The sequence below is a fragment of the Pseudorca crassidens genome, chromosome 8 (genome assembly GCF_039906515.1).
Source record: "Pseudorca crassidens isolate mPseCra1 chromosome 8, mPseCra1.hap1, whole genome shotgun sequence".
NCBI classification, from domain to species: Eukaryota; Metazoa; Chordata; class Mammalia; order Artiodactyla; family Delphinidae; genus Pseudorca; species Pseudorca crassidens.
Genome location: NC_090303.1, coordinates 98693176 through 98711398, shown reverse-complemented (window position 1 = coordinate 98711398; position 18223 = coordinate 98693176). Strand labels below are relative to the sequence as shown.

Below are 18223 nucleotides of genomic sequence, written 5' to 3'. Positions count from 1 at the left end.
ACTTGGAAAAGAAATGAATCCACTTAAATGTATTTCCCAAACTTAATATCTTTAGATTAAATAACCATACACAGATTTTCAAAATTTGCCCAAGGAATGAATAATAATATTGGATGCCAGTTTATTAAGTAAAATTTGGTATACAGACTATAGTAAGTTCAAAGATAATATCAACTGTTTAATATTAAAAGAGTTGTTGTTACAGAGACTGCTAATTACCCTCCAATATTTATTTTCCCCCTCTTGCATACAGATATTTAACTGGGCACTCAATTATCCAATCTCCCTTGTTTGACCATGTTAAGTTCCAGCCAATGCAGTGTTTCATACATAATATGAGACTTGAGGGAGTGGTTTTGAAGGAAGGGGGCAGGCCCTCCCATTCTCTTCTCTTTGCTTCTGCTTGGAATTTGGATATATTTAACGTCTGGAGCTTAAACTGACAGCTTGGAACCACAAGGCAAATAGTAAATGTTGAGAATGGTAAAGATGGAAGAAGCTTGACTTTCTGACTCCATGACTCCAGAGTTTACCTTCTATCTATCTTCTTTTATGGAAGAAAGAAATAAATCTCTACCCTGTTAATTGCAGTCTCTGTCACTCAGAGCAGAACCTAATCCAAACAACTACTGTATTTGGTATTATATTTAAAAATAAGATGTTATGTGTGACAAAACCTAAGTTCATGGAATTGCCTGCTATAAGCACTGGGCCCTGAAGCCTGGGATATTACAGGCTTGGCAAGCTGGAGCCTTTATTATTTGTAGCAAAATATCTGGTCATATTGTCAACTGCTGTTCCTTGGAAGGCAAAGCAGGTGCCAACTGAGACTTTTAATATTAGGAACAAAGTTAGGAAACAATTAAATGCTGATGTGCACTGGCTCCTTCTTGCTATGTTCAGCAGTCTTTAAGAGAGCGATGAACTCAGTCTAGGACTAGCCAGTCAGCAGGCTGAGATAAAAGGAAAACCACTTTGAAATGGAAGATGGAAGGCTCTCTGCTTCTGCTGACAATCTAAAATGATGGAGAATCCTCAATTTACAAGCTTGAAAAAGTAAAAACAAAAAACAAAAAAACAAGCAAGCCCTCCACACACATACACAAACTGTATACTAAACTAAGGGACAGTAATTATGAGCCACAGCTGCCAAGAGGCAGCCTTAGAAGGAAGTAAAGCTGTAGCCCAAGATGTCTTTTACCACCTTCAGGTAAGAGTAAGGATGGGGAAAAATAAACTATGAGAAATAGGCATCTTACTGATTAGGACTTGTTATATTAGGATTTAATTCATATCTGATGCAAATATATAATCATCATCAGAACTCTGTATGTACTCTGTTACTATAGATAATAAACAAATAAAATAAAATAAATAAATGAAAGGAACAAATAATTACAACAACAAAAAGAGCCATCTACCAGAAAGTGGGAAACAGTCTTATGGCAATAATATTTAGGATATTATCATAAAGGGTTATTCTTTCTCAAGGCCACAAGGTTGAAAGGGGGCATAAGCTGAAAGGAGGAAGGAGAAGAAAAGGATGGATCAGCAAGTTCTATTGGAGAGAGATCAGAGTGGCTCACCTCCATTGAGAATTAGCAGAACACAGAGGTAAGTAAATAAAAGAACAGAGTCACCAAGCTTAAAACTACATCAAGGGACTTCCCTGGTGGTGCAGTGGTTAAGAATCTGCCTGCCAATGCAGGGCACACTGGTTTGAGCCCTGGTCTGGGAAGATCCCACATGCTGCAGAGCAAATAGGCCCGTGCGCCACTACTACTGAGCCTGCGCTCTAGAGCCCATGAGCCACAACTACTGAGCCCGCATGCCACAACTACTGAAGCCCACACTCCTAGAGCCCGTGCTCCACAACAAGAGAAGCCACTGCAATGAGAAGCCTGAGCACCGCACTGAAGAGTAGCCCCCACTCGCTGCAACTAGGGAAAGCCCACACGCAGCAACGAAGACCCAATGCAGCCAAATATAAATAAATAAATTTACTAACAAAAACCCCACTACATCAAGAACAGGTATTTCGATTTGGTTACTTGCACATAGAACCGTCTTAAAGAAAATAGATTACAAGACTACAGTGTTTTTGAGGGAATGAATTTTCAGCAATTAAAAAAAAGTCCCTTAAAATCATTTCTTCTATTTGTTTGGCCATAGAAAATTGGGAATGTAAACAGAAATACCAACTTTATTAGAAAACAAAACAAAACTTATTTTCCGGTTTATAAAGAGGTTTTATGAGAGCATGTCCTAAAACTACCTTTGTTTTCACTTATTTGTATCATTACTCAATAATTTGTGGTGGCCAAGGAGGGATGCTGGTCGTATCTCCCTTCCTGTTTGAGGAGCAGAGTTGGTTGGTCTAATTGGGGTCCACAGATGTCCTCCTGCTGAGGCCATGCTCCCCGAGGCTGCCCCAGTTAATTACTAAACGTGGCAAGGGCACCCGAGTCAGGCCATTTCCGTCTATCGTGGGACTCTAACAGGCTATTTTTATAAGGATTGCGGCTGACACTGTCTCAGTGCTTTGCTACAACCTGGGGCTCTTCCTACACAATCCTCCTTCCTTCCATCACTCCTTCCTCAGGTGTCAGGCTTCCTCCTCCTCTTTTACCGCTTTATCCTTCAGAGACACTTTGCCCAGTAAATCTTTCAGTGTCTAATTCTGCCTTAACAGCTGTTTCTTGGAGTACCTGAACTGACACATTACTCATGAAAACAAAAGTATAAATTTTTTTTTTTGTTAAAGCACTGTAAAATCAACTGGATAGGGTAATCTGTAGAAATGTTTATGTTCTCCAAATAATAACCTGACACACATATTACATATTTACATGAGATATACAAGTCATCACAGTTTTAAAATCTGGCCAATTTTTTTTTAACTTAAGAGCATTTTAGATATGGAAAATATTTTCTAAAAGATACATACAAAAAACCATATTCAATCTACATATTTATAGTTACCTGTATTTCTACAGTCAGAACATTATGTTCTTTTAATCTAGTGATTTTAAAATAACAAAATTAATATAAGGAGAAAAAAACACAAAATAACAGTAATAAATAGCCACAGGGTTAATTAAGACAATTCCTGCAAGTCAAAGAGTTTTTATAATTTCATGATTTTTTCCTTTGAGAAACTACTTACAATTTGCTCTTAAATCTGAATATTCCCAGTGCAAGCCAGTCATAAGAGCCAGAAAAAATCAAAGGCATGTAGAATATCACAATAATTCTAATGATAATTAGCTCAAATCATAGCTCTAATCAAATTTTACTTCTAGGAGATATAAAAAGGTCTTTGGAATTGGGGGCTATATAATGAATACTTTCCTATCTCCAACAGAGAAAGAGTTTCTGAAGAGGTTAATATATTCAATTTCACTGTGCAATTCCCTTCCTCCTCTGTGCCCTTTTCTTTTATGCATGTAGTTGGAAAACAAAGTAAAACAACCAAAAGTTCCTTGGGAATTGGATTGAAAAAGAAATGTCTCTTCTTGTTAATGTTCTCATAATGGAAAGAAATGGCTTAAAAATGTGTTTTTTAAAGTGGGGAAAGAATTTGCTTAGAATTTGCTTAAAAAAATATTTTTATGGCAAGTGGTTGTTTTAAACAACCAAATTCTTTTTAAGAAATTAATAATTGGGAAAATTTCTAGGTGAATTCACTACAGTTAAGGAAAGACTAACTCTCTGAAGCTGAATAAGAGAAAAACAATCACATATAACAATGAACCAGGGTGAAATAGTAAAAGCACAAAGGAAAAATATATAAATAAAAATCAGTGAATGGGTTTGGAAACAATAAAAGAAAACTTAATTCCAATTATTATATAAATTTAGCCAATCCAAATCAAAATAATTTTTAACAACTTACAGGAATCCCTAAGGTTCTAAGATGTGATTTCCTCATTTCTTGTTTTGCTATTTAATAAATTGTTAGTCGGTTGATCAGAAAAACTTGACTCTTGCCATAGTATTTTAAAGGGAGGTATATTACATAAAAGTAAAATGGGAATCCACGTATTTCAATATTAATAAGTGATGTTCAACGCTATATAAATGTAGATGATGGTGAACTTTCATTTTAGTTTTTAAAAGGCAGTAATTTATCCCCTGATTCCTTCTAACCTCAGTATAGTTGGGCCACGGGTGGAAGAAAGACCAAAAGGAAAAGATGATGACTAGTCCATGCTTTCAAGTTGGAAGTATATCCACTAGACTAATATTTTTAAAGACCATTTATTTTATAGAAGTTGTTTAGCTTTGAGTCGAAGTTCTCCACTTGCCTATTTCTGAGTGGCACTGCAGTCCCCAATTCAGCGACTGATTGGAAGTTTAGTTTACCAGAGCTGGTTTTAGATCAGTAGAATCTTGACCCTTGTTATACCCCATGTGTGATGCAGCAAAAAGAGCATCTGGGCAAGACTTGAAAGATTTGAGAACTAATTCAGAACCCATCAAGGAGAGAGAGGATGCAGGGAACTGTGAAAGTGTGTGTGTGTGTGTGTGTGTGTTGTGTGTGTGTGTTGTGTGTGTGTGTGTGTGTGTGTGTGTGTGTGTGTGTTGGGGGGTTAGGGGGCTGGTTCATGGTCTTGTTAATTTGGGAGGAGGAATGACAGGTTACTCCATGGATAGCAATACCTTCAGCAGTTCCTGATGCACAGGTCAGAAGTAGTCTTTAGGGAAACACTGCCAGATGGACCCCAAAGGAGTCCATGCAGAAGGAGAAAGTGTGGAGTAGAGCAAAGGGTAAGCTCAAGGCTTTTTGTCAGGCTGACTGCTGTCATCTTGACTCCTTTTTGTGTATTAGGGCCCATATCCCACCTGTCAGCAAGTCCTGTAGGCTTGACTTCCAAAAATGTATTCGGAATTGACCATTTCCCACTCCTCCACTAGTCTATCTTCCTTTACCTGGGTTATTACGATAGTCTCCACTATTTTAACTATACTGCTCCCTCATCTGACCATAGTCTTTTCTCAAAACAGCACCCTTAGAGATCGTTTTAAAATGTAAATTAAATTTTGCCATTCACCTGGTTCAATCTTCAAATGACCACCCACCTCACTCAGAGTAAAAGACCCTTCACAATTCAGCCTCTGAAGCCTCGCATTCCTGAAGCTGTGTGGCCTCCTGTCCTCAAGGCCTCCGTGTGCTCATACCTGTGTACTATTTATACTTCCTTTTCTCTCTACCAGAGATGCTCTTCTCCATATCTCTTCTTGACGTGTTTGCTCACATCCTTGAGTTCTTTGCTCAATCCTTGAGCTCTTTGTTCAAGTGCCATCTTCTCACTGAGGCTTCATCTGGCAAATTGTTTTAAATGGTAATCTTCAGCATCCCCCTTCCCCCAGACCTTCCTATCCCCTTCTGATTTATTTTCTCCAAAAATACTCATTTCACCAATTTGTTATCTTAACTGGAATGACAGCAAATATTTTTTTCTGACTTGTTCAATGCTCTAGCATGAATAATAATGCCAGGTTTTAGTAAACATTTAGTAAATAAAATGATTTGAATCCTGGCCCTACTCCTCATTAGTCATACAGATAGTATGTACACCTAGATAAAAGTGCATCTGATCTAATACAAAATCATGTTATTGTCAAGACCCTGAAAAGTTATTCCTGCCAAATATGATAATGGAATACCAGTGGCTGTTCTCTGCCAGCACAGTCAGTATCCCTTACCTAAAGTTCTCTAGGGGGAGAAGAGTGTGGCAGAAGCTGGCCATCTATGTGGGGATGAGAAGTCCTCTAGCCCCTTTTGCATGTAACCATTAAACGTTAACCATAGGAACTGTTGATTAATTTAGTCAGTGACTAAATACAGAACTATTATGCCTCAGGCATTTTTCCCCAACACTTAATATAGCAGAAAATGTAAACAACTAATATCCTTGTCCTATCAGTGCTTACATTCTAGTGGAGAGTCCAATAATAAACAGTAAATATAGCACATAATGAAGGATGTAGAATGTTAGAAAGTGATTAAGTGCTGTGGTAGGGGAGGGAAGAAAGTAGAGAGGGACAACAGGGACCAGGGATGCTGAAGGTGGGGCAGGGGTCAGGACGTGCTAGAGCAGGAAGGAGAGGGCCTGGTCATCCTCCTGGAGAAGGTGAGACTTGGGAAAAGTCTCTAAGGAGGACAGTAAACCAGAGAAGAGTCAAAAAACAAAACAAAAAAAATAAGGGTCTAGGGAAAAAAGAAAACATTATAGGGACAATAGAAACCAGACCAGTGGTTGCCTGGGACAGGGCAGGAATGAGAATTGACTGCAGGGGTCAGAAGGGAAATTTGGGGGACTGGGGAAATGATCTAAAAGCCGGACTGTGGTGATGGCTACACTACTGTATAAATTCACTAAACTCACTGATTTATACACTTGAAATATACATTTGAAATGGGTGGATTTTAGCATATGTAAAGTTTATCTTAGTAAAAGCAATGAAAAGAGAGAGAGGGAATAAGAGAGGTAACATAAGAAACATAAAATTAAACAAAATAGAAGAACATGCCTGTAGAAGACTTGGATATCGTAATTAGAAAACTGTAAAAGCAGTTTCTGGTATTCCTTTATCTGTACATTAAACCAGACAATCTGACTATATTTTTATTTGATGTTTCGAATCCAGAATCCAGGATATATAAAAGTACTCTGTGATGGTGAGTTTTACGTGTCAACTTGGATAGGCTCTAATACACAGTTATTCAATCCAGCACTCATCTAGGTGCTGCTGTGAAGGTGTTTTGTGGATGTGGTGAACATCCACATTCAACTGACTTTAAGTAAAAGAGATAAGCCTTGACAATGTAGCCCTCATCCAACCAGGTGAAAGGTCTTAAGAGCAAAACAGATGCTTCCCCAGATGGAGCTTAGAGTAGGTATACATTAATAAGAGAATCATACAAACAATGTAAAATGATAACTTTATAAAGGTGAGACATATGGGGGGATAAGAGCAAAAACTGTAAATTCTATGAGGGTAGAGATTCTGTTTCCTGTTTGGTCACAGTGTATCACCAGCACCAAGCATAACCCCTGAGTTATATGAAGGGCTCCATAGTCTCTTTGGATATAAATGAATAAATGCAGATCTCAGTTCTGTAATAGAAAGATAAATGCATGTTTGAAAAGAAAGTACTAAAGATAAACAAGCATTTAGAGGAATAGGCCACAAAAAGATTAAAAGATTTACTATTATTTCAACCAGTTAAGAGAAAATTGAACATTGATCTAACAACAGAGCTGAAGGATTTCAATTCCTAAAGTCATATCACATTTGTTTTCTTTGAAGGCATTTCTTGTGAGAACACTTAATGTGCAAAACAGCACACGTACCCAGCATTTATATGTTAAATGTAGGAATGATCGTACTGTCAGTAAGGGACTGGACACATAGCCATGGGTGTCAAGTATGTTCTCCTAAACTTTTCTGGTTGTTTTAATATGAACAACTCTCTGGGAACACTTCATTATATCTTTATGACTCTGAGCCTATGTTCTACTGCTCAGTAGATGCACATTATGCAAAATTCCAAGACCAGTACACCATGCCATTAGGATGACAATTTATTCTTAAACACATGTGATTTCAGAAATGCCACTTAAACTCTACTGAAGAAAGAAAAAAATTCCAGGATTTCATCTTCTTTTCATGGCCCTCTTTTGTATGTGTGTGATTGTTTTATTTCCAGCATTATTATTATCTACAGCCAAAGCCTTTACTATTTTCATTTCTTTGGTAGTGATAGGTCCCACCACACTACAAATCAAGGTCAAATTCAAAATTCCTCTGTTTCTGAAAATTTCCAGGTCAGCTAAGCAATGTGGATAGACTTCCCTGCCTTGTCTTTATGTATGATCCTGCCCCTAGCGTTTGCTAACTCCAAGTCTGTGATAGTTAATTTTATGTGTCAACTTGAGCAGACTAAAGGATGCTCAGGTAACTGGTAAAACATTATTTCTGGGTAGGTCTGTGAGGGTGTCTCCAAAAGAGACTGGCACTGCAATCAGTAGACTAAGTAAAGAAGATGGCTCTCATCAAAGTGGGTGGGCATCATCCAATCTGTTGAGGGCCCAACAGAACAAAAAGGCAGAGGAAGGGCAAATTCCATCTCTCTTTTTGATCTGGGATGTCTATCTTCCCCTGCCCTTGGACACTGGAGCTCCCAGATTTTCAGCCTTTGGACTTTGGGACTTATAAGAGGAGCCTTTGAGACTAGGAGTTAAACCACTGGCTCCTCTGGGTCTCAGGCCTTTGGACTCTAACTGAATTGCACCACTGTCTTCCTGGTTCTCTAGCTTGCAGACAGCAGCAGATTGTGGGACTTCTGGGCTCCATAACCCTGTGTGTGTGTGTGTGTGTGTGTGTACATATATATATATATATACACACACATATATATATATGTATATATATGAATCCTGACTGATACAAAGTCTAAGCTGTATGCTTTTTTTTCTCACTCTAATTGTTAGTTAGTTAGGGATACATTTTCAAAACAATGATTCCTTTACTTATCATTTGCACTTTTGTATTGTTTTGTTTACACAAAGCTTTCTAACATTTATCAGAGATGATTTCTCACCATAACCAAGTGTGGTCATGGACTTTTCTCAAAAATATTTTTTATTGATTTCCTTAAAATTCTATACTCAGTCCTATTTAGAGGTCAGAAAGTAATGTTCAGAAATTTGGCCAGCAGTGCTGTTTTTATCCAGTGTGCATAGCAGTTTAATTTTTGTTGTTGCTGTTTGTTTGAATGTCTCTACCTTTTAGTTATCCACATTGGCTAAAATTTGTTTTACTTTCAACTCTTATAAAATTCATCTTTGAAAATGGATAATATTAATCCAGAAATATGAATCTCCCTTAAGAAGTATGATAACTTTAATTAAAGGGAGCTATGAAGCAAATCACTTATATCTTATTATGGGCCAACTTGTACCTTCCAAAAATATATGTTGAAGTCCTAACCCCTAGAATCTGTAAATGTGGCCTTATTTGGAAATAGGGTCCTTGCAGATGTAATCAAGTTAAATGAGGTGATAATCTGATCACTTAATGGATCCCTAATCTGATGACTGGTGTCCTTAAAAGGAGAGGGAAATTTGGACACAGAGAAACAGAGGGAAGAATTCATTTTGAAGATGGAGGCAGAAATTGGAGCAATGTATCCACAAGCCAAGGAAAACCAAGGATTGCTTGCAACCATCAGAAGGTAGGAGAATCCAGAAAATACTCTTCTTTGGAGACTTTAGAGGGATCAGGGCCCTAGTGAACCTTGGGCCCTGCTGAACCTTGGTTTCAGACTTCTAGCCTCCAGAACTGTGAGGGAATAAATTTCTGTTAAGCCGCCCAGTTTGTAGTTTGTTGCAGCAGCCCTGGAAACCTAATACAAAGAAGCTTGTTTAAGATTCACTTTTCAGACCACTGAGAAGACATCATCTAATGTACCATATCATTTGATAAAACATTTATCACTCCATTTCTTGTGGAAAGCAACAAAAAGGAGCTAGAAAACAAACCTCCAAACAACAGATCTTCAGTAGGTGCAACAACAGGCCAGTTGGCCCTTCAGAGGAAGGAAGACTGGACCATAAACAGAGTGCTGCAAGGTCCTGCACATATTCTGGTGACAGACGGGTCAACCCAGGTATTCCTGAGCAACTATCTGGGAGGCCTTTCATGACCAAGTTGTGGTGTGTTTTAGATCACTAAGGAAAGCTTTAGGCACTCACAGCTGGTGGCATTTTCCCTTCAACAGCCAGGGAGCACCAGCACTGGTAAGTCTCTAACTGCTTCAATGAGAACTACTTTACACAGACATATATTTGAGACAGGCTAGGACCTGGGACACTTTGCTGCAGTACTTGCACCTGGACAAAGGTCTTCTCAAGCAACAAAACACATAGACACTATGTGTCTATGGAACTAAAAATAATTGTGTGCATGTGCAACTGGGGCAAATTATCAACAACAAAATACAGAAAAGATCAAAATAAAACCCAACTGCCACTTGTGCAGAGCCAGGAGCAAAGGCAGGGGGTCGGGAGCAGAAGCAGGACACCACCCATGCCCCCCACCCCCCTGCCTGGCACTCACCACCACCTAAGGGGTGGGCAGACCACCTAAGCCACGCCTCCAGCCCAACCCCTGGACACACCCCTCCCCTCACCCCATATGAGGAACCAGCTTGCCCCACCTCGGGAGCGAGCAAGGGAACCCGTTTTTGTTCTCGCTCCCCCCCTGCTGCAGCAGGGACCCCAGTAAAGCTTAGTCTGAATTTCTTGTCTGGTCTCTGATCAATTTCTATTGATTAAGGAGTCCAAAAACCCTGGTCAGTAACATATTTACATATCAATCTAGTAACTATTTAAAATTCATGCTCTATTTCAGTGAGGAGTAAAAAGCTATATACTGGTGAGCCTAGATTTGTAACTGGGAAGGGATGTGCCCTTTTATTAAGCTTTATTAATTCCATTCCTATCAGACTCTGGCCAGTTCCCAATGCCCCCCATCTCTCTGGTCCCCTCCACCTAATCTGGCACTTTCTTGAGAGCTGCCACCCCCAATGTGTTCCTTAGAACTCCCCTTCCAACAAGACTGGATCTTTCTTACCCCTCCTCTTCAGCCCACAGCTCCTTTTCCTTTTAAATTAAAACAAATGATCAAAATACCAAACCTAAGGAAATTTTTAAGTTGAAAAATCTTTCTACTCTCTCATGATCATGGGTCCTGGCCTGTATCAGAAATCAGAAAGCCAATTCCCAGGCAAGAAGTCAATAATAAATTGAATTATTTTCTTCAGAATTCTTCTGATTATTAAAATTAATGAAGTGTTATCAAAAGGAATTCAAGTTGGGAGATAGAGAAATAAGGTAAAGCAGCTAAAATAACTTTTCTTGAGGAAACATTCCCAAATGAATCCTTCTTTTTCTGTTTATTCCCAAGAAAAAACAAGGCAAGATAATTCTTAGAGCGTAAACGTCTGATTCAGAGTGTTACAGAGGAGAACTAAGAGCTTTCCTGGCGTGAGCAGGGTGCAGGCGTGGAGAGAGAAGGCTCCACACTGGTGGGCACAGCCGTGCCTGTGGTGGCAAAAGCAGCTGTGTGGCCAGGACTTACTTCAAAAGAAGCAAACTGTGGACATGGTTAAGGACAGAACGCCTTTATGTAAGGCTTTCACCGAGCGGGGAAACAATTTGATTTTTACTGACTAAGGAGGAAGAAATGCTTTGAGTAGCCAAGCAGTTGGTGAGAGGCCTTAGATGAGCACATGACCTGAAATCTGAAATTTTCCTTGGAAGGGGCTGTCTCAAAGGGAGTTTAAGAAAAGACCCCAGATGAATTGGAAAGGCAATCAGCATTTAGCATGAAACCCTAGGGTCAGACCCTGGGGTTAACAGGTGATGCTGTGTAATGTTCACAGAACAGATCCTATTGCCTTTTAATAGATAAAGAAAGATAAGTTATTAAAATGACCTATCAACTAAGAGAAGCCACCATCCCAAATTCGGTGTGTATGATTCAAAGTTCTTATTTTAGAACAAAGTCAATTCTCCTTTCCACTATACTAATATTTCTTAAGATGTCATCATTATAACATCTACAACTTACTTTAAATTTTCAGCACAGACTGTATGAAGTTGCGTGTGTGTGTTTTAAGTTACAATCCAGAGGCGGCTATCATTCTAATCAGGCAGCCACGTGCCAGAGGTAGTCGTGAGCATGCTCTCAGAAACACTGCAGCCACTCCAGACACGACTACTCCAGGAGTTCTGCTATCTATTCCTCTCATCAACTTTCTGAATGTCAAGTTGGGTTTTCTTTGGTAAAAATAGCAGTCTCTTAATTAGCATAAATGGTAGATAAATGTTAGGAAAGAGATCTCAGTGGTGAAATTAAATATATTAAGGTTATGTAGTTTGGCAAAACTTCTTTTAGAAACACTCACAGCCTGTGTGAAAATGGTATAAGACTCCAGTGAGGTCTGTGACCTGAAGCTGTGGAGACGGTTCTGGATTCTGGATCAGTGAACCTGTGCCAGCTATTAGCTTAGGAGGCTTTCTGTTGCCTGGCACTGGCTCTGGGTACAGCTGAATCCTGCCTCTGAAACACTGCTACAGCTGCCTGAAGAAAACAGTTTCTTCAAGGGAAGGCAAGTCAGAGAGCTAAGACTTCATTGAGCTGACAAAGGAGTCTGTATTAACAGTGTTGTTCCAGCTTGCTAATAAATGTTCATTTAATAAATGTCTATATGTGCCCCAGACCCTGTCTGGGGCTTCCGTTCACTGCTCCATGGTGGCAGAGCTGTATGAGAATAGCTGTTTCTTACTTATCTCACTTGTCAGTGGCTAACATTGTTTTTTAAAAAGAATATAATAGATATGCATGCAAGGTGGCTAAGTCAGATCTATAATTCTGTTCCTCAGATCATTTGTTTCAGAATCACTTGAAGTTTAGAATTCTTCGATTTCTCAACATCCTGCATTCTAAAGTTCTATGAGTGGGGCCTGAGAATATGAATTGTAACAAGTTCCCCTAGTGATTCTCATATACTCTGAGGATTCAGCCAATAAAGATATAACCAAAGAAGCATCATGATCATTTTCTGACAGCATTTCCCAATGGCAGACTAAAGACCCAAGAGGGAGGAAATATGACCCTGACCGCTGGGTTTGAAAACCCAAATCTGTAAAGCAATAGTAATAGCACACTGTAAAGCCCTCATATCTTATAAGCTCTACGCCATGAATTTGTGGTTATAGCTTTTTGCCTACCCATCTAGATGGACATAGATCAACACTTGCCTTAAGCACTCAGCAAGCTCGTTCATGGCCGAAGATGTCCCACTGCCATTTGGATGAGGAGGGATTATCGACAGCTTTCCCACTGAGTGCTGTCATCCATTTTCTGACAGCAATGAAAACTGCTGGCCAAAAAGTCCATCTTGTTAAATATGTTTTGGGAGAAAGACCAGTTTAGCTACTGGGTTGCTTTTTCTCACATCAATCAGCCCAGTTTATTCACTCTGAAGACATCTTGTCTGACTTCATCCACTCATCAAATATTTATTGAGAGACTTTTAAAAAGCATGTAGCTTTAACTCCCAACAAAGACCATGGAAGATTAAAGAAACAGAGGTCTAGTTCAGGACTTCTGTCTCTGAGCTGCCACTCATCATCATATCATGATGCAGAGCGGAGAAGCACCCTCATACAGCAGTCAGAGGTTTTGAATTCAGGGGCTGGCTATAGACTTAGCAGCAAGTCAGTACAGCTCTTAGGGCTTCTATTTCTTCTTTTGGAAATTTAGGAATAAAAGGCTTGCCTTGATTATTTTTCAGAATTTATTAATTCATTTACAAATATTTATTGGTCATCTACTATATTCAGGAATTTTTCTAGGACCTTGGGGGATAAAGCAGGAAACAAGACATACAAGATGTCTGTTGTCAAGTAGGCTTATTCTAATAATTAGAGAAATATATACAAATAGTGATATATAAACATATATTTATATATACAAATAAATAGATATAGGAATATTAATAGGCATATTTGCAGAGGCAAGTATATGTACACATACTTTTTAAAGCTTAAACCAAAGCCTTTTCTAAGGATACAATGTATTTTTTTAGATCTCACATTGGGTGATTAGAATAAGAAAGGGAATAATCTAATGAAAGATTATTATTGATCTAGGCAACACACCTAGCATTTTAATAAAAGATATCCCTATGTTTCATTAATGAAGAAAAACATTTTCTGGCAGGATGCATTTCTCAAATTAGAAAACATGTCAGGTCTGTGTTCCAACACTCTTTCACATACAGAAGTAGAATTTATCATTAAAAGAATCTTCCATTCCACTAATCTTTTTATTACTTAAGAATCAAGATATTTGTGATAAGGTGGCTTCATGTAAGGCAACCTGTGTTAGGCAGCCTCTCAGAAGGCCCCAATAACCCCTGATTTCTTGTGTAATCCCCTTGCTTTAAGTGTGGGCTGGATTTAGTGACTTGCTTCTAATAAGTTGTATATAACAGAAGTGATGGGGGCTTCCCTGGTGGCGCAGTGGTTGAGAGCCCGCCTGCCGATGCAGGGGACGCAGGTTCGTGCCCCGGTCTGGGAGGATCCCACATGCCGCGGAGCGGCTGGGCCCGTGAGCCATGGCCGCTGAGCCTGCGTGTCCGGAGCCTCTGCTCCACAACGGGAGAGGCCACAACAGTGAGAGGCCCGTGTACCGCAAAAAAAAAAAAAAAAAGAAGTGATGGGATGTGACTTCCAATTGTATATAACAGAAGACTGGATTATTAAAAACAAACAACAAGAACAAAACCTTTATGGCTTCTATCTTGTAAATTTTCTCTCCCACTTACTGGCTTTTCCCTCCCTGCCCCTTCTCCCTCCCTACCTCTCCACTTATCTCTCTCTCTCTCTCAACCTTGTTCCTCTTCTTATTACTCCTGTATCTCTTTCTCCCTCCCTCTCTCTCTCTCCCTCTCTCTCTCTTTCTCTTTCTCTCTCTCCCTCCCTCCCTCTCTCTCTCTCTCTTTACACACACACACACACACACACACACACACACACACACACACACACACACACACACACACACACCCCACCCCATCATCTATAGAAGAGACCACTTGAAGAAGAGAGGCCCCAAAGGATCAGAGCTGCATAGAGGAGAACCGAGGCACCCCAGCCAACAGCCAGCACAAACGATCAACCAAGTGAGTGCACCGTCTTGGAAGCAAACTCTCTAGCACAATAAAGCCTTCAAATAACATAGCCACGGCCAACAGCTTGGGTATAACCCCATGACAGACCCAGGTGGTCAGAATCACCCATCTAAGTCATTTCTGAATTCCTGGTCTAGAGAAACTGTGAGATAATACATGTTTGTTCTTTTAAGCCACTAAGGTTTGGGGTAATTAGTTACACAGCAAGAGATGACCAATGTATAATCCAAGGACATGATTCCTGAGAATAGTATTATGAGAATGAATGGATTCAGAATCTCACGCTTTATACTTAGAATATTTGAATTGGACTAGAAGAATATGGTGACATCATATTAACACTTTATCATGAAGAAACAATAAATTTGATGCTCCTTTTAGTTCAATGAGGTTACAGAGTTTGTTTGCTTTTTTTCTGAGATCTACTGAGTCCACTGAATCAATATAAATACTTCAAACTTTACTGAAACTCCATTTTTAGCAATGTATCAGTTAACCAATTAAAAAAATGGTAGTCTTACCTCCAAAAAAGTACTTCTCGCCAGTTTTAACTTGAAGAGGACTGTTAGTTCGGACTGCTGAGGCTTCATCTCCGTCGATAGTGAGAATAACAAAATTCTCCTTAGCTAGGAAACGGACTTCATGCCACTGGCCGTCATTCAACCCAGAACCTGTTAGATACAAGAGAAAAGGCCATTTCTTTTCTTAAGATGATTCAGTTTAAAATAATTTTTAATAACAACAGTCAGAGCTTTGTAAGTAAAAATTAATATATTTTCATCTAGGAAAATTCAGTGTGGCTACAATTAATATCTCATCTTCTTTAGTATTATAAGTAGTTCTATCCTCCGCCAGACCAAATACGCCATAATATAACCCAATCAAGTAGGGACATAACGTGCCATCGGGGTACATGAGGAAATGGAGGGAATTAAGTTGTTTGGTAGATGATGATGAACTATTTTAATAACTTATTTTCCAGTTAGCTTTACTAGACTTCACTCTCAGATGAGAAAAAGGATTTGTAATTTTATCTCATGTCACTCTCTGCTTTTAAGAACTATTTTTTGTACTGTCATTGCCTCTCAACAGCCACATCTGGCAAGTATAGCTAATAGAAATAAAGGACTAAAAGAATAAATGTGTGAGTATGTGCCGTGAAGGGGAGAAGAATATGCCACCCCAACATATGCTATTTCAGCATACTGATTATTTTGAATTCAAGTTACTTAAGAAACAGCAAGTGCAGTAAGGATACTCTGACCCTCCTTTGTCCCTCTGAAAGCAGGAAACAAATCTCTCATGTGAAAGGTACCCTCCCTGTACCAGGAGGGTACAAGGCTTCCTTATCACTAGAGAGAGGGAAGTTAGGGCCAAGAAGGCTGTATAAACAAACCATGTTACTAATTCGTTAATCTACTACCCCAAACCCAAAACTCTGGGTTACCAAAGTTACCCCAAAACTTCTTTGTCCTGTTAATTCTTTACAAAATTAATCTTTTTCTTCAGCTAAAAGGTATAAAATCTGCCCTATATTGGTCACTTCTTTGAGTCTCATATTTTGGAGAGGTCCCATACATACAAAATTATATTTGTTTTGGGCTTCCCTGGTGGCACAGTGGTTGGGAGTCTGCCTGCGGATGCAGGGGACACGGGTTCGTGCCCCAGTCTGGGAAGATCCCACATGCCGCGGAGCGGCTGGGCCCGTGAGCCATGGCCACTGAGCCTGCGCGACCGGAGACTGTGCTCCGCAACGGGAGAAGCCACAACAGTGAGAGACCCGCGTACCGCAAAAAAAAAAAATAATAATAATAATAAATTATATTTGTTTTCCTCCTAGCAATCTGTCTGATGTCAATTTAATTCTTAGATTAGCCAAAGAACCTAGAGGGGAAGAAAGGAAAAGTTTTCCTTCCCTACAGCGGTTATTTGTGCTAATTGACCACTAATAGGTATGGGAAATGATACCAGGATTATCTGATCATTTACAAATAAGATATTTTTATAATGAATTAGGTTATATTTAAACAGATAAACATCAACAAAATAAATCAACAACTCCCTAACAATCACATCCACTCTTGCCTAGTACAAAGGTCTTCAGAAATAGAAAATCTATTTAGTTATCCATTAGACAGAAAATAACAAAGTTTCTGTTTAGTTTGTGTTCATTTTTCAAATAATAATTAGAAAATTAAGGAGTAAAGAGAGGAGAACAGCCTTCAAACAAACGTATCTTGAAAGAGTTTAAGGAACACTAAGAGAGACAGAAATCTAAGTGAGTCAAAGTGACTTTCTTTCACCTTATAAAGGCCTATGGAAAGGGAAACTATTTTGTTCTAGACTACTCCAGATGGCTTAATCTAGAATCCACAGGTAGGAGTTACTGAAGGTACAGTTCAGCCTCACAAAAGAGAAGCCTAGCATGAAAAGGTATCCAAAAATGGAATGAGAGAAAATCAGTGAAGCACGAATGATGGCTTCCAAGCTTCTGATCAGAGGTCTGCAAACCACAGCTTATAGGCTAAATACTGCTTGCTGCCATCTGTTTCCGTGCAGCCTGAGAGCTAAAAATAAATCTCACATTTTAAATGGTTGAAAAATAAAATAATAGCAATATTAAATTACATGTGAAAATTATATAAAATTCAAATGCAGTGTCCACATAAAATTTACTGGAATACAGTCAAACTCATTTGTTTATACATTGTCTGGTCTACAGAGTCAAAAACAGTTGCTACAGAAACTGTATGGCCCACAAAGCCTATACTATTTACTATGTTGTCCTTTACAGGAAAAGCATAATCTAGTGATTGGTTTACATTATTAAACAGAAACACCATTTTAAAGAAGAAAAGTAAGGCTTCTTGGGGCTTGAAGATAGTCACATATATGTAGTATTAACTAACACTGTACTAGTAAATATCATTACAAATAATCATCCCTCAGGTATTTTTTTTCAGGATTTTCAATTTTTAACTTAGTAACATTTATTGAGCACATTTTATTTCCATGGAGGAAAACAGCTCTAAAGTAATTAATACTAAATAATTTTCAAATTATGAAATGTATAATACATACAAATACATATTTTTTGTACTGAAATTACTATGTAAACATACAGTCTTATTCTAAAAGTCAAGTCAGTTAGCTGTCAGACAAGTAGTAGTGTTCACTGAAACAATTCCTTCTCCAGTAGTGGGTTCTCCCACAAAACTGATTCATGGAAGACTGTACCGTCACCATAACATATTCTGTTAAATTATAAAACTGGGGTTAGTGTTAATTAGCCACAGAAGTGTATGGTTTTGATTTTGGTTGTTATCTTTGCCTTTACAATGTGATGAACCCTGCTTTGAAATGCAGTTTTGGGGCATGGGTCCCAAGGACAGTAATGTTACAAATGTTTAATCCTAAAGAGTCACACATTCAGAGGAAGTCACTTATAAG

The 18223-nt window shown here is 38.9% G+C and overlaps 1 protein-coding gene across 3 annotated transcripts in view; it reads right to left on the bottom strand.

Moving 5' to 3' along the window:
* The window catches only part of CNTNAP2 (contactin associated protein 2), a 2029937-nt gene that overhangs the window by 940580 nt on the left and 1071134 nt on the right, over nucleotides 1-18223 (bottom strand). For all 3 annotated transcript variants that reach the window (XM_067747291.1, XM_067747290.1, XM_067747289.1), the window contains one exon: nucleotides 15295-15444. In XM_067747291.1, coding sequence (XP_067603392.1) covers nucleotides 15295-15444 — 150 coding nt within the window. The remainder of the gene's footprint in view (nucleotides 1-15294; nucleotides 15445-18223) is intronic.